Source organism: Leopardus geoffroyi, chromosome D3, assembly GCF_018350155.1.
Source record: "Leopardus geoffroyi isolate Oge1 chromosome D3, O.geoffroyi_Oge1_pat1.0, whole genome shotgun sequence".
NCBI lineage: Eukaryota > Metazoa > Chordata > Mammalia > Carnivora > Felidae > Leopardus > Leopardus geoffroyi.
Window position 1 is genome coordinate 68,723,223 of NC_059339.1, and position 13,747 is coordinate 68,736,969.

Here is a 13,747-nt window from a genome sequence, read left to right on the forward strand (position 1 = left end):
AACAGGCTAGCAGAGGGCAGGGTGCTGCTCACCTTGGGCCTAGGCTCTTGCCCCGTTCTTTCTGAGACAGTTGTCCTGTGATTCAGCTCAATAAGGAGAGAAAACCCGTCTCTCAAAAGGCTTGGAGCTTGGTCTCAATCCAAAGCTACTTACAACAATCCGGTTGTTTTGATTTTTGGAGCCAGAGGTAATGCTAGACTCTCAAGTTTGGCTGGAATGTTTTTATCAGCTCCAGTGAATCAACCCACCACAGTGGGACATCCGGACGCCCAGCCCAGAGACAAAGCAAAGGTCTGATTTGGTGATTGAGACTTGCGTATAACAAGCAGACCAAAAGCTTTAAAGACCAAAAGCCTTTCTGCTGTCAGTCATGTGATTTGGTGAAAACCCACAGGAAGTTCAGTGAGCAGACACAGGGCTCAACTACAATAATTTTTATTACCACGAAAGTTCAATGGAGTTTTCCCCCTTCCCCCTACAGATTATATAGATAGCACCAGAAACTCTAGCAAGCACCTGGCACGGCTCCAGAAATTTAGTACAGCTTAAACTCAAATAGCTACACAGCACGTTAAAGAGAGTTCTTTAAAAGCCCACATTTAGCCTCTGAAGAGACGAGTGAAAGGTGATGGTCAGTCGCAAGGCACCCATCACTGCTGGCGGGGGGGGTGGGGGTTAGGAGGGAGGAGGTGGGTTCCCGTTAGCGCCACACGTAAGCGTCTGCGGTGGGCAGGTTCTGTGCACATGAAAAGCAAACTGGTTTCAAGATCCTGTTGCAAGACAGCAAGGTAAAAGCATTCACAGACAACGTTTTTGTCTGGGGGTGCATTTGGGAAGGGTTATCCAGCTTCCCTCCCCTTCTTACCCTCATATGCTATGGCTGTGCAACATTGCCACCTTCAGCGATGGGGCCTTAAGTTAAATGCTGGTTAAGCACCAGCTGCATACAATGTGCTGTGCTTGAGGCTGTCGAGGAAGGAAAGAGAAATAATGGATGTTCCGCTAACAGGGGGTATAATTCGAGAGGGAGAAGAACAGAGGGCAGCACGGAATATGGAAGGACAGTGCCCCAGGAGCGTTCCCTTCTTGGTCCATCTGGCTAACACTGGGGTCGGAAGATGTTAGATGGGCTCAGAAAGCAAACTCCAGGAGAAATAAGGAACAGACACTTGAAGCATCTGTATTCAGCTAAATTACCATCTGCACAAGCCTGGACTGCAGTCTCTTCTATGTGTAGTAGAATGAGTTACAAACGTTATCAACCAGTATTGTTACTTAACTGACAAAAAGAAGACGGGCACTGGTCTACGAATGACAGCAACGCTGAACATGGAGTTCCAGCTTGTGTGAATTGCAAAATCGATGAAAAACTGAATTCAAAATATAGAAAATTATAAAGGGCTACTTCTTAAAAGTTAGAAATTATGAAATACAAAGCTGAAATTAAGAAGTCCATGATGAGGGTGGCTCAGAAGACAGTCACAATACATTGCATAGGTGGGAGCAGTCTGGCTGGCCAGGAGGGGGGACTCTCTGGGAAGTTAAGTCAGGACCCAGGAAGAGGGTTATGGGTGAGTAGGCACCTGTCCTGGCAGCTTGGGCGGGGTGACCAGCCACCCCTCGCTCAGGACAATGTCTTGTTACCTGTGCAAGTGACACAGTTCCTGTGACCAATGAGTGGTCAAAAAACTTTAGGAAACATAGATGGAGAGAGTAGAAAGTTGAACCCAACCTGGTGATGAGCTCCCCATAAATTTACCATCACGTCATCGGCCAGAATCTGAAACTCGCTTGAGTGCGAAGCCTGAGCAAATATCCCTAGTTAGACTCTTCTCTTACAGACCCAGGTTAAGGGGATCACAGAAAGAAAGGTATCTTTAGTTTTGAATTTCTCCCTCTCTGAGGGCTAGTGCAGTGGCACAAAGGAGAAGGATGGATGGACAGGCTCTCCTGTTGTTGCAAAAGTTGGAGAAAGACCCCGACAGATGGATTCTAACCTGCAGGGACAGGGCCGGGGACAGGGAACCGGCACTGCACGTGCAGAGACCCTCATGAGCCAAGAGCACACCCCTGGGCCTGGCAAGGAGCGTGGGGCCAGCGCACGGGCCCTGAGGCCAGCCGCCATGGTGTTGGGAAGATGGGGGGGGTGGTGGAGGTGGGGGGGGGGTGGAGACAGGGAGGCTGGCCTTGAGGGCCGGGATGACGAGTCCATTCATTTGGTGAGAGAACAGGTTGGGGACTGATATTTGTAATTTAACGGCCATTAGCTTTGAGGCAGCAGTCTGGATTGCTAAATGTATAAACTAGTCAAGAAGACTGACCTGCATTATTGAGTCAGGGCACCTGTTTCTAAGGCAAATCAATTCCAATTCAGGAGGCTGGGAGGAGGAGGACGTTTTGATTCCAGGGTGGGCGACAGAGGGCCAAAGTGGAGCATTTACTGGCAGAACTCCTTTTGTTGGAAGCAGGCTTTTGGGCGAGTGGGTGGTGGCAGGAATTATCCCCCTGCAGGGGCTTCTCAGTTTGGATAGGGCCCGGCTAGCTGGCCAGGAGAGTGAGATCCCAGAAAATAAATATGCCACCATTAGATGCAATTTTAAGTAGAATACGAGCTCCAGGAGGGCAGAGATTCTTATTTTTCCACTGATGCGTCCCCCAGTGCTGAGAATACTGCCAGGGCTGTTTGCTGAATAAATGAAGGAAGGAATAAGTGAACAAATGTGTACAAACTGCTGTTTGCAGAAAAACCCAGAGTTCTTAGTTGGGGAGCGGGGGCGGGGGAGAGTTTAGAAGATTGAGTATGGCACACTAGGTGAGTTAGTGGAATAAGTGTCTCAATTTATTGGGAGCAAAGTGAGCCAAATTAAGCCCATGTCACTTTGAGAAGCCAATGAGCTGACTCACTGGGGTCTGGGGGGCAATACTTCAAAGCTAACAGATTCATTTACTTCTCAGATTGCCACACTCCTTGTCTGCCACCATTCTGCCGCGTCCGATTCTTGCCGGTAGAAAAATCCAGCTCGTGGATAATGGATACTGTTGACATACACGATTAATGCCCTATTTTATATTTCAGAATCTATCTAATTATGGAAAATGGGGAACTCTTTGTATATCAGTTATAGTCATGGACTAGACTGGTGCATAATATGTAAATGGAGACAAATTCTACTTTTAATCAGTCCTTTACTGTTTACTCTTGTCCAGATTATGGTATGGCCAGATGCCCTCAAATTAACACTTAAGCCCTAAGTGCTATATCAGTGATAACCTTTCTTTACACTGTTTTCTTTTTTTTTGAGATTAATATGTGAACTAGGGGAGTGAGAGATACAGATCTGGAGAAAGATTCTGAATCATGTTTAGACAAATTCTGGCAAAACGAGAATCCTCGTAGAGTCTGAAAGGTCCACGCTGGGAGTTACGCGTGGATGACACGTGGAATACACGGGACAAAGGCAGGCAGGAGGCTTCCCTGGCACACTTCAGCCCAGATTGGTGTGCCACTGGTGAGGGGGAGTGCGGGCGATCACGTCAGGTGAGAACACAGACTTTGCTACGATATGTCAAAGAACTATCTGGAAAGACAATTCCATCTGAGACACCTTGGAAGAGTTATCTCTAATTTCTTAAGAGTTAATTTCTTCGAACATTCTTAGGATTGAAGTTATAAGCAAATGTGCTAGTTTTCCAAGACTGTAAGGGACATCGCCCATTCTTAGAAAAGTCATGCCTTTGGGGTGCTTGGGTGGCTCAGTCGGTTAAGCGTCTGACTTTGGCTCAAGTCATGATCTCCTGGTTCGTGAGTTTGAGTCCCGCATCGGGCTGTCTGCTCTTAGCACAGAGCCCGTTTTGGATCCTCTGTTCCACTCTCTCACTGCCCCTCCCCTGCTCACATTCTCCCTCACGCTCTCTCTCTCTCTCTCTCTCAAAAATAAATAAAACATTTACAAAAGCCACGCCTTCATTATTCTTTAGCAAGAAGTTAAAACCAGCCTCTGATAATCTACATTCCCATGTACCCATTATAGGTAGGAGGATTTTCCCCCTCTGCTTATGGAAAGAACAATCTATTCCAAGTGTTATGTGAGAAGCCTGTGGTTGCTAAACCAATGATGTTTTCCTCAGTCCGGTTGGAGAAAACCCTACTTAAAAGCCATGGTTCTAATGGCAAGCATTTTAGAACCTAAAGTTCAGTTTCAGTCCTTCTTATGGCCGTACTGCCCAGTGACCCAAGCGTGATCCTTGGGTGGGTGAGCCACACCTGTGACTTCCTGTCAACGGTCCTGGCCCCACGGTTATTCCAACATGTGCTGGGAGTGAATGAAAAACACAAAACGAGACTTGTTTACTTCTGCACAGTCATTAGGACTAACAAAGGGTATCAGGAAATCTAGAGGAAAGGAAACAGAAGCAGAGAGCTGTAAACGATTCCTAATACTACTATGTGCCAAAAAGCAGAATTTGGGATGAAGTTGAGTCTTAGATTTCATTCAAGGACCATTATGTCTGTGAAGTTCCAAAATCAGGTAAATGTGAGGTAAAGCTATCTAGAAGATGGGGGGGGGGGTCCCCTAGCTTAAAAAAAAAAAACAGGTCTAGGTCAGTTAGAAAGATCCATATTACATTCCTGAGCCTTAATGCTAAGAACTCATGGAATCGTGGAATGTCACCACCAGAAGGGACTGAACACCCCCCTCCCACATACTCTTACCCTTTTATAAAATTTTTAAATGTTTATTTTCTTTTGAGAGAGAGAGAGAGAGAGACAGAGTGTGAGCAGGAGCAGGGGAGGGGCAGAGAGAGAAGGAGAGACACAGAACTCAAGTAGGCTCCAGGCTCCACGCTGTCAGCACAGAGCCCGATGAGGGCTCGAACTCACGAACCGTGAGATCATGACTGGAACTGAAGTCCGATGCTTAACCAAGGAGCCACCCAGGCACCCTTCTCCTACCCTTCTGAAAAGAAGGTACAAATAAAACAACAGAAATCCTTAATAGTCGTAAGGTACGCCAAGTCAACTGGAATTCACATTAAGTGGCTACTGGATTGATCTAATAAACCTAATATACTAATAACATCACTTCAGCCCCAAATGCCTTCAAACTCAGGCTTCTCTTTGGGAAAGCAGCTGATACTTCCCCAAAATTAAAAAAAAAAGCTACTGATAAATTAGTTGTGTTTTTATCCCCTTGAAGTCAGTAAACATACTATTAAGTGAGCCAAAAACCTGATTTGGTGTTATGTATCACACTGTAAGATATCATCTTAGTGTGTCCTTCCCATTTGTAAAATGGCTATCAGTTGTGAATGTTCAATTGGTTGAACACCTCAGGACAGGAGATAAGCAATGAATGCTTCAGAAAGAACTAATCAAGGGGCGCCTGGGTGGCTCCGTCTGTTAAACGTCTGACTTTGGCTCAGGTCATGGTTTCAAGGTCCATGAGTTCGAGCCCCGCATCGGGCTCTGTGCCGACAGCTCGAGAGCCTGGAGCCTGCTTCGGATTCTGTCTCCCTCTCTCTCTGCCCCTCCCCCGCTCATGCTCTCTGTCTCTCTCTCTCTCTCTCTCAAAAATCAACAAACATTAAAAAAAAAAAAATCTTACTAAAAAAAAAGAACTAATCAAAGCCGTTCATTAACTTTTCTCTAGGGAAGCCTGAATGGGAAGAAGCAAAGACAGAGCAAAGTGGGAAGTCGGGCAGGTCAGGGAGGAAGGGGGAATAAGAAGAACCCTAGCTAGAGCTGTGATTGAGAACTGGGAACCAAGAAGAGAAAAATAAAGGCGGAACCTACCCTACCCTATACTCAACTGTACAGCTGAGAGAACTGAATGGTGTAACAGCTCTCCCTCCAATCTGGACCATCACCGATGCATATAATTTAGAATTTATACCTGTTACGTTATCATCACAGGAGAACTAACCCAAAGGCCTGTACAAAATATCCAGGGAACATAGGATACATCTTATGTTATAGTTCAACAACGTGGTTGAGTGTCAAGCTTTCAAGAGTTTGAATTTTGAAAATTTCAGGTGTAAAGATTTCAAACGATACACCAGCACGTGAAAGAACCAAAGCCCGTATTTCCGCCACGTGCTGCGTTGTGCGAAGGACGCCGTGGCTCTGGGAGCCACCACACTCCTTCCTCCCCTCGTCCTCCCTGCATCCTCATCAACTAAGCAGCCTCTTCCGTGGGAAACCCTGTGAGGCATGGCGAGTATAAAGCAGAGTTCCTGTTCTGGAGGGCCCGGAAACCTAGTAAGGGGACGAAGTATAAACGCACAAACCGAGCACTGAAACAGCACTTCGTCGCTAAATACCAAGAAGAATGATACGGAAAGTGAGCTACTGAAGAGTTTCCAGCAGGGAGAGGTCAGTTAAGCCTGTCACGTGTGGGACAGTCTTCATGGAGGCGGTGAGACCTCGGCTGCGAGAACACGTGGAGAAGAGGCGAGGAGGCCGCCGGAGGCAGGGACGAGCAGGGCAGTAATGAAGAGTGGGTTCAGAGGCTGGGGGGGGGGGGCAAAGAAGCATGGGGGTAGGTGGCGGGGGGCGGGGCGCTAACGGTGGACAGGGTCGGAGTCTGAATCGTATGTTATTTTTCCTGGATTCTTCAGGCACTGGGGAGGGCTGGTGACGGAGGTAAGAGACACAGTGAAGTTCATTAAGATGACTGGTAGGGGCGGCAGTGATGATGGTGGTGTGTACGTGTGTGTAACGTTCTCCCAACGAACTACAGGGACCCAGCCCGTGTCCCCCGCCAGAAGTCCCGTTCGGGAAATGAGAGCCACAGAGCAGCAGCACCAGTCCCACCTGGGTAGGCACCTGTTCAAATGCAAATTCTTGGGCGCCAAATATTCCGTGATTCGTGATTCAGGGAGGCCGAAGGGAAAGAGTGCCCGGAGCTACGAGAATTTCAGTTTGGGAGGAGGAGCAGTATGTGGGCGTACAGGGTCTCAGGACCTGGGGGGACTGAGACCACGGACTGCTCATGCGCCCCTGAGTGCTGGAGTTGGAAAGATGTAGACACCGTCCACACAGCTCCTTCATTCAGAACACGGGGAAACTGAGGCCTTACAGCAACAGTGATCCTCAGGGCTAAAATGTGGCAGAGATCTAACAAGAAATCAGTATTTGGGGGCACTGGCTAGGCTGGGCCCCAGACACAGAGGCTTGGAACCAATGGCATGGAGCCTGAGAACAAAGGGAAGGCGACTGGCAATAAAAAATATGGGAGAGGCTGGTGTAAAATGGTGCTTCAAGACAATCCAGTGGGTCTAAATTTCGCTAGGAGCTGCCTAGCTTCACTAGCATGCAATCATTTCACGAATATTTAACTGCTTTTATGCTATTGCTGTTTATCTGCAAAGAGGACCATGTTAATGGGGCACAGATTCGGAATACTAAGTGTCTGCAGCTCTGGCCAATCCACACTCTTCTTGGTTTGATGTTCCAAACAGATTGTGCGTGCAGGATCCTGCTCACAGCTAGCCTCTTAACAGCTCAGGGCCAAGATGCACAGCCCCCCCACCCCCAAAGTGTGCATAATTTTAATTCCCCTCCTTGGACAAAGGTGTCCCTGCAGTGAGAATGGGAAGGCAGGGTATGATGAGCTGAAGAACAGAAAGGCTGAATGAAGAAAGGGTTCCTTCCAGGGTTCCAAGAAATACCCTGCGAGGGCACACACAAAATGAACAAAGCGGCCACGGGCGGCAGACGACTCTGGTTAACAGTGGCCCCGGTGCCAGGCCAGGGGTCGTGCCGGTGCTGGCCCTGCTACAGGCAAGTACGCAGCCACCCCTCACCCCGGTCCCCACCCCCCAGACCGGCCAGGGCGTGAGTGATGGGGAGGGAGGAACAAGGCCAAAGTAGACTTTAGCATTTTTTAAGTCATTCTGGTCATGTTCCCACTTCCTCCGCCATCACCCTGTTCCTGCTTTCCTGAGACAGGCAGGCCGTTTACGACAATTCAGAGAGACTTGAGAGCCACAGAACATCTCGGAGTCCTTCTTTATCTTAGCACCACGACTAACCAGAACGACTGGAGAGAGAGCATTTTTATTGTCAATATTACGGCAGGAAAGAAAAAATACTCCAGGCTCTCAGCTTTCCAAAGCCAGCACAGAGACAGGGTGATAAGAGGCAGGTGATTTGATCACAGATCGAATATGACTTGTGGATCTCGGACCGCATGGCACCGAGAAGATACTCATGGAAAGCTAATGAAGGTGAAGATAGTAATACTTGTAAGCGGAAACAAAGATCAAATCTTCCATTTATGAAAGTCCATTCTTTGCCATTCATGAATCCCGCGGGTACCCTTTCCTGTACAAAAAGGCACAGGTTTTGTTTCATCCCTTAGTGTGTCAGAGGTTTAAAAATCAGCCTACCCCATCTAAATTGGAGTCCTGTACTGGTCCCGGGGCAGGTCAGAAACCCAACTGCACTGACAGAAGTTCACGTGACTTCAATTTTCTCCCCATCGTTTTTTAAATTTTTTTTTTTTCAACGTTTATTTATTTTTGGGACAGAGAGAGACAGAGCATGAACGGGGAAGGGGCAGAGAGAGAGGGAGACACAGAATCGGAAACAGGCTCCAGGCTCTGAGCCATCAGCCCAGAGCCCGACGCGGGGCTTGAACTCACGGACCGCGAGATCGTGACCTGGCTGAAGTCGGACGCTTAACCGACTGCGCCACCCAGGCGCCCCTCCCCATCGTTTTTTAATGAAGGGAACACTTTACAACTTCATCCACGGGCAACAGCACCACAGGCGGGTCAGAGGTACGTTCCGAGGTGGCAAAGCAGCGGTACTGAGTGCCAAGGCCAGGACGGCCCAGAAGGGTGAGCGGACACGTGGTGAAGGGGCCTGCTCCTGGAGCCCCGGGTCTCACTGACACCGCTCACGTACGGGGTCAGGCAGGGCCACAAACCTGGGCCACGGCAGTCAGGAAGAGCAAGGCAAGGAGTGTGGGAGTCATCCTTGTTTCTATTTGCTCCGTGTGCTGTAAATACCGGCGGAGAAGGTGTCCCTGCAAACATCAAGGAAGGGAGCCGGGCCGAGAGCCACTGCTGGGGCCAAGGCTGGGCCAGGCCAGCGCTTTGCCTCCTGTCCCTTCTGATTTCCTAGGTGACACAGACTGCAAGCTGTAAGAGGCAGGCAGTTGGTACTTAATGCTCCTCTGGCAATGGTCACACTTACCGATTACTTGAAATGGAAATAAGCACTGTGATAAGGAAGCATAAACTTTTAAGATTAATAGCGTATCTCTGCCATCGAAGCTCTGACTGGTATAATGGAGGGGAAATTCGGGATGTCTGAATTTTAGACCTGGCTCTGACACTAATAAATAATAAACTCTGGCAAATCACGTCACCTCTCTGACACTTAGCACCCCATCTGTGGAGCGTTACTGCTGATGATGCTGGAGACGGGGCTGTGGTACTTAAGTGACTCATGTGGGGCCGGGGGCCAGGCGAGGCCGGGCCGGGCCAGGCCAGAACCTCGCTCTGCCTTATTCGAGTCGTGCCACAGAGGGGGTCCTGCCCTGTGATAAAGGTCATGGCCACTGGGAAATAGAGGGACTCCTCCCTTCTCCATTGTGGTCCCCAACATTACTCATTTTTTTTTTTAAACCGATGCCCCAGAAGGAAGTAAAACCTCTGTAGTGAAGCATTTGAAGATCTAAAGTCATTTCCAAAACATGACAGTGGCTTAACAGGAAGGAGTCTTGTGTTTTACAACATAGGCTCTAATTATTCCACATTTACCTATTCAAATAAAGAAAGATACATTGCTTATCTGTCCATTTATGTCCAGGGACTAACCATGTATAACTCAATTTGTTACATATTGGAAGCATGAAAATAAGGCTGGAATTTATCGGGAAAATACTCAAAAAATGTTTTAAAGGCTCTAAGAGCAATCGTCAACATATTATATTTTAAACAAATAATAAAATGCTCTTTTATACTTGGAGTATATTTAGAAGAGAGAATACAGACATGTTTTATTTTTTTAAAAAATCAAAATTTGGGACAAATAGGAAAACAAGGTGAAAACCATAAACTTCCCCAGAGAAATACTATGAGCTCAGCAATGACCTTCTGAATTCTGGAGTTTTTAAAATGTTAGAGTGTTATTGGGGCGACTGGCTCAGTCAGTTAAGTGTCCAACTCTTGGTTTCAGCTCAGGTCATGATCTCACGGTTCATGAGGTCAAGCCCTGCACTGGGCTCTGAGCTGACGGTGTGGAGCCTGCCTGGGATTCTCTCTCTCCCCCTCTCTCTCTACCCCTCCCCTGCTCACACCGTCTCTGTCTCTCTCAGGATAAATAAAAAAATAGAGCTTTGCTTTTTTAAAAAAAATAAAGTTTATTTATTTTGGGAGAGCACGTATGTGCAAGTGGGCATGAACAGGGGAGGGACATAAAGAGAAGGAGAGAGAGAATCCCTAGCAGGCTTCACTGTCAATGCAGAACCCTACACGGGGTTTGATCCCAAGAACGATGAAATGATCTGAGCCAAAACCAAGAGTCAGACACTTAAGTGACTGGGCCACCCGTCACTCACCCGTAGAGCTTTGCTTTTAAAAGCAGCAGATTAAGGGAAAACGCTGGGCTTATTACAAGAGTAACTGACATTGCTAATTGTCTTTCCAAGGTTTCCCCATCCTAGTGAACATACAAACACCTCTGATGAAGGAAGATGGGTTGAGATAAAACTTCTGATTAAAACCCCTCTTGCAAGGTGACCTACTCATCCATGCATCCTCCCTTACTTTGTTTTAATACTTAAAAAAATTTTAATGCTTAAGTTTGAGAGAGAGAGAGAGAGAGAGAACGAGCGAGGGAGGGTCAGAGAGAGAGGGGGAGAACACAGAATCCAAAGCGGGCTCCAGTCTCTGAGATGTCAGCACAGAGCCCACATGGGGCCCAAACCCATGAACGGTGAGAGCAGACCTGAGCTGAAGTCGGACGCTTAACCAACTGAGCCACCAAGGAGCCCTAATACTTACATTTGAATTATAGCCACTGATGCTTCAACAATTATGGTATTTTAACACAATGGTGGATACAAAATAATGGTCTTCTTGGCCATCTGGCTGATGAGTTTTGCATCATTTGCTGTGACTATCCCAGGACCCCTGGCTGACTCTTGGCTGCTTTCCTGGCTGTTCCGGTGGTCAGGGCCGTGGCAACGCTGTGGGAGGCACAGGTGGCTGCCACACGGTGCTGCAGTGTGAAGGCGGCAGGCGGGGAGCCCAAGTTGGAGGCTTACTCAGGACCACCGAAGGCTCACCACTCCCCTCATGTTTTATCGGGGACAAGAGCCCACGACACAAAAGCAGAGACAACAGTGTGCCCATCAATCAGCTACAAGTTACCGACTCAAGGTCACTCCTGTTTCATTGCCCTCAAACTTCCCCCCTCTGAATTATTTCAGTACTGAGCCCAGACACAGAATTTCATCCCTTAAATATTGACCTACGTGTTGTGAAACAGGTAAGATGTTTTTGCTCTTCTTTTAAGATACATGATAGGAGAAGAGACTAAGTTATAGAGTGATATTTTGTATCATAAACGTTATTTTTTCAAAATATGAAATATGGTCCCTGCCCTTAAAGTAATCGTAATTACTTAGAGAGCTAAGATAAATGCAAATGGAAAAAAGAATCACTAAAAAGCAATTCTTCAACGTAACCTGTTGTCAGAAGACGCAACGTACTAATTGCCGGCTCTGATTCAGACCGAGCCTGCGATGTACACAAACAGATCCACATGACCTCCTAGCTTCCTGCCTCCTCTCTTTCACACAAACCCTCAAAGCGAACTCCCGAGGTTCCATCTGGAGTCAGGGGTGGGGTGGGGAAGCAGGCCCTAGAAGCAGAGGAGCTAGAGGATGAGGGCAGGGATCCAGGCGACAGGCCCCGGAGTGGGAACCGAGCGGTGGTGGCCATGCCACCAGAGTGGGAGGGAGGGGGCAGCTTGTCACAGAGGCCTCTCCCCAGAAAGGGAAATCAGGGCTCGCGAGTGACAGGTCCAGAAATAAGCCCAAGGGTCTCCTCTGTTGATGGTTCTATGTTATGAGTCCAATGACTTTTGTTACTTATTTCACTGGAAACAAAGGAGCAGACAAAACTCGGTCTGCATCCTGTCTGGCTCCATACTAATGAGTCTTTATCTTGTGATATGGTTTCTTTGAGCCTATCTGCCTCTGGGAAAGGGCCTCGGCAGTGGACCTCACCATGATTTTGTGTTTAGCTCAGCAGCAGCTGCTACACAAGGCCCCGTCCTGACAGCCTCGTGGCCCAGGTTAAACGAACTGTCTGGAAGGGCCATCAAAACTCTGCCGCGTCTGCCTCTGCTTTAAAAGTTAGAAAAGGGGCGGCGGGGTGGGGGGGGGGCGCCTGGGTGGCTCAGTCAATTAAGCATCCGACTTCGGCTCAGGTCATGATCTTGTGATCCATGAGTTCGAGCCCCGCGTCAGGCTCTGTGCTGACAGCTCAGAGCCTGGAGCCTGTTTCAGATTCTGTGTCTCCCTCTCTGACCCTCCCCCCTTCATGCTCTGTCTCTCTCTGTCTCAAAAATAAATAAACATTAAAAAAAATAGTAATAAAAAAATAGAAGTTAGAAAAGGGGGAAAGACAGCCTGGGAGAAGGTCCCAATGCCTATTTCCGAAGAGAAATGTTCTGCTCAATTTTGTCCATGTCCCTCTTGATCAGAGAGCAGTGACAATGGCGAGGAACAAGGGCAGACTGGTCGTCCTCAACGGACTTTCCCACTGGAGACCAGGAAGTGCACCCTTCTCCAGCTTAAGTTCAGGACCTGTTGACGAACGCCCTGGTCAGTCCCCAGGCCTTGACTCTGGGATCTCCAAGGCCTGCAAATCCACAGAGACGGATGGATAGTCCTCCTAAGCCAGGAAGCTGCTTCCCACATGTTTGTGGAAAAACAGCAGGACCTTAAGGATTCCAGGAAGAAAAGTTAAAACGGACTGGACTCCAGGTGCCTCACGGGGCCCTTCCCGTCTCTCATGCACGGAGCATGCCCGAATGGTCCTGCTGTTTGCCAAGGGGCTTCCCTACGACTCAACTCCTGAATTAGCCGGAGAGGAAACAGGAGCCTGTGGGACACATCAGGGTAAGGGTTCCAGCTTAGAAAACTTGACTCCTTTTCAGAAATGTGCTTGTAAACTTCATTCCCAGGATTCTTCCCCATTTTCTTCCCGGTTTCACTTCTGGAAATCAGGGATGGGGACGGAGTGGGTAATGGGAAGGAGGAGATCATAACGGTATCGGAAAGCCACTTAGGTAACCTGACTTCATCTAAGGGTAGACGGCAACAGTATTCCCAAGCGGGAGCTTTCTGCATCTGGAATAGTCTGTCATCACCCTTTTTTTTTAAATTCATTTCTCAACTTCCTCTTCTCCGGTGTGGCAAAGACTTGATTTAACTAGAACCCGACTAACTGGAACTTTCACTAGAGCACACTTTATTTTTAGAACAAGGGGACAAATAAGAGACCAAACACATATTCAGTAAGTGAAGAAACATACAACAGACTTCCAAGGAACCCTCCCACGGAGATTCGTGTGCGCTCTGCGTGGTTTTCCACACCTGGCAAGGGCCTGGACTAGGAGAACTCACAGGAGAAGGCTAATGGAAACCCAGCAGAATTGTGAATCATTCGCAAGAAATAAAAAAAAGCATCATGTTATCATGTTCCTCACCTATGCCTAAAGAAT

The 13,747-nt window shown here is 48.0% G+C and overlaps 1 protein-coding gene across 8 annotated transcripts in view; it reads right to left on the reverse strand.

Moving 5' to 3' along the window:
• DYM (dymeclin) overlaps positions 1 to 13,747 on the reverse strand; it is a 336,944-nt gene that overhangs the window by 5,183 nt on the left and 318,014 nt on the right. The window contains exon 18 of one of the 8 annotated variants that reach the window (XM_045458093.1): positions 420 to 966. The exons of the other annotated variants lie outside the window; for them this stretch is intronic. Within the exon in view, the coding sequence (XP_045314049.1) occupies positions 919 to 966 (48 nt within the window). The 3' untranslated portion in view covers positions 420 to 918. Of the gene's footprint in view, positions 1 to 419; positions 967 to 13,747 lie in introns of those variants that run through there. 8 annotated transcript variants of the gene reach the window in all.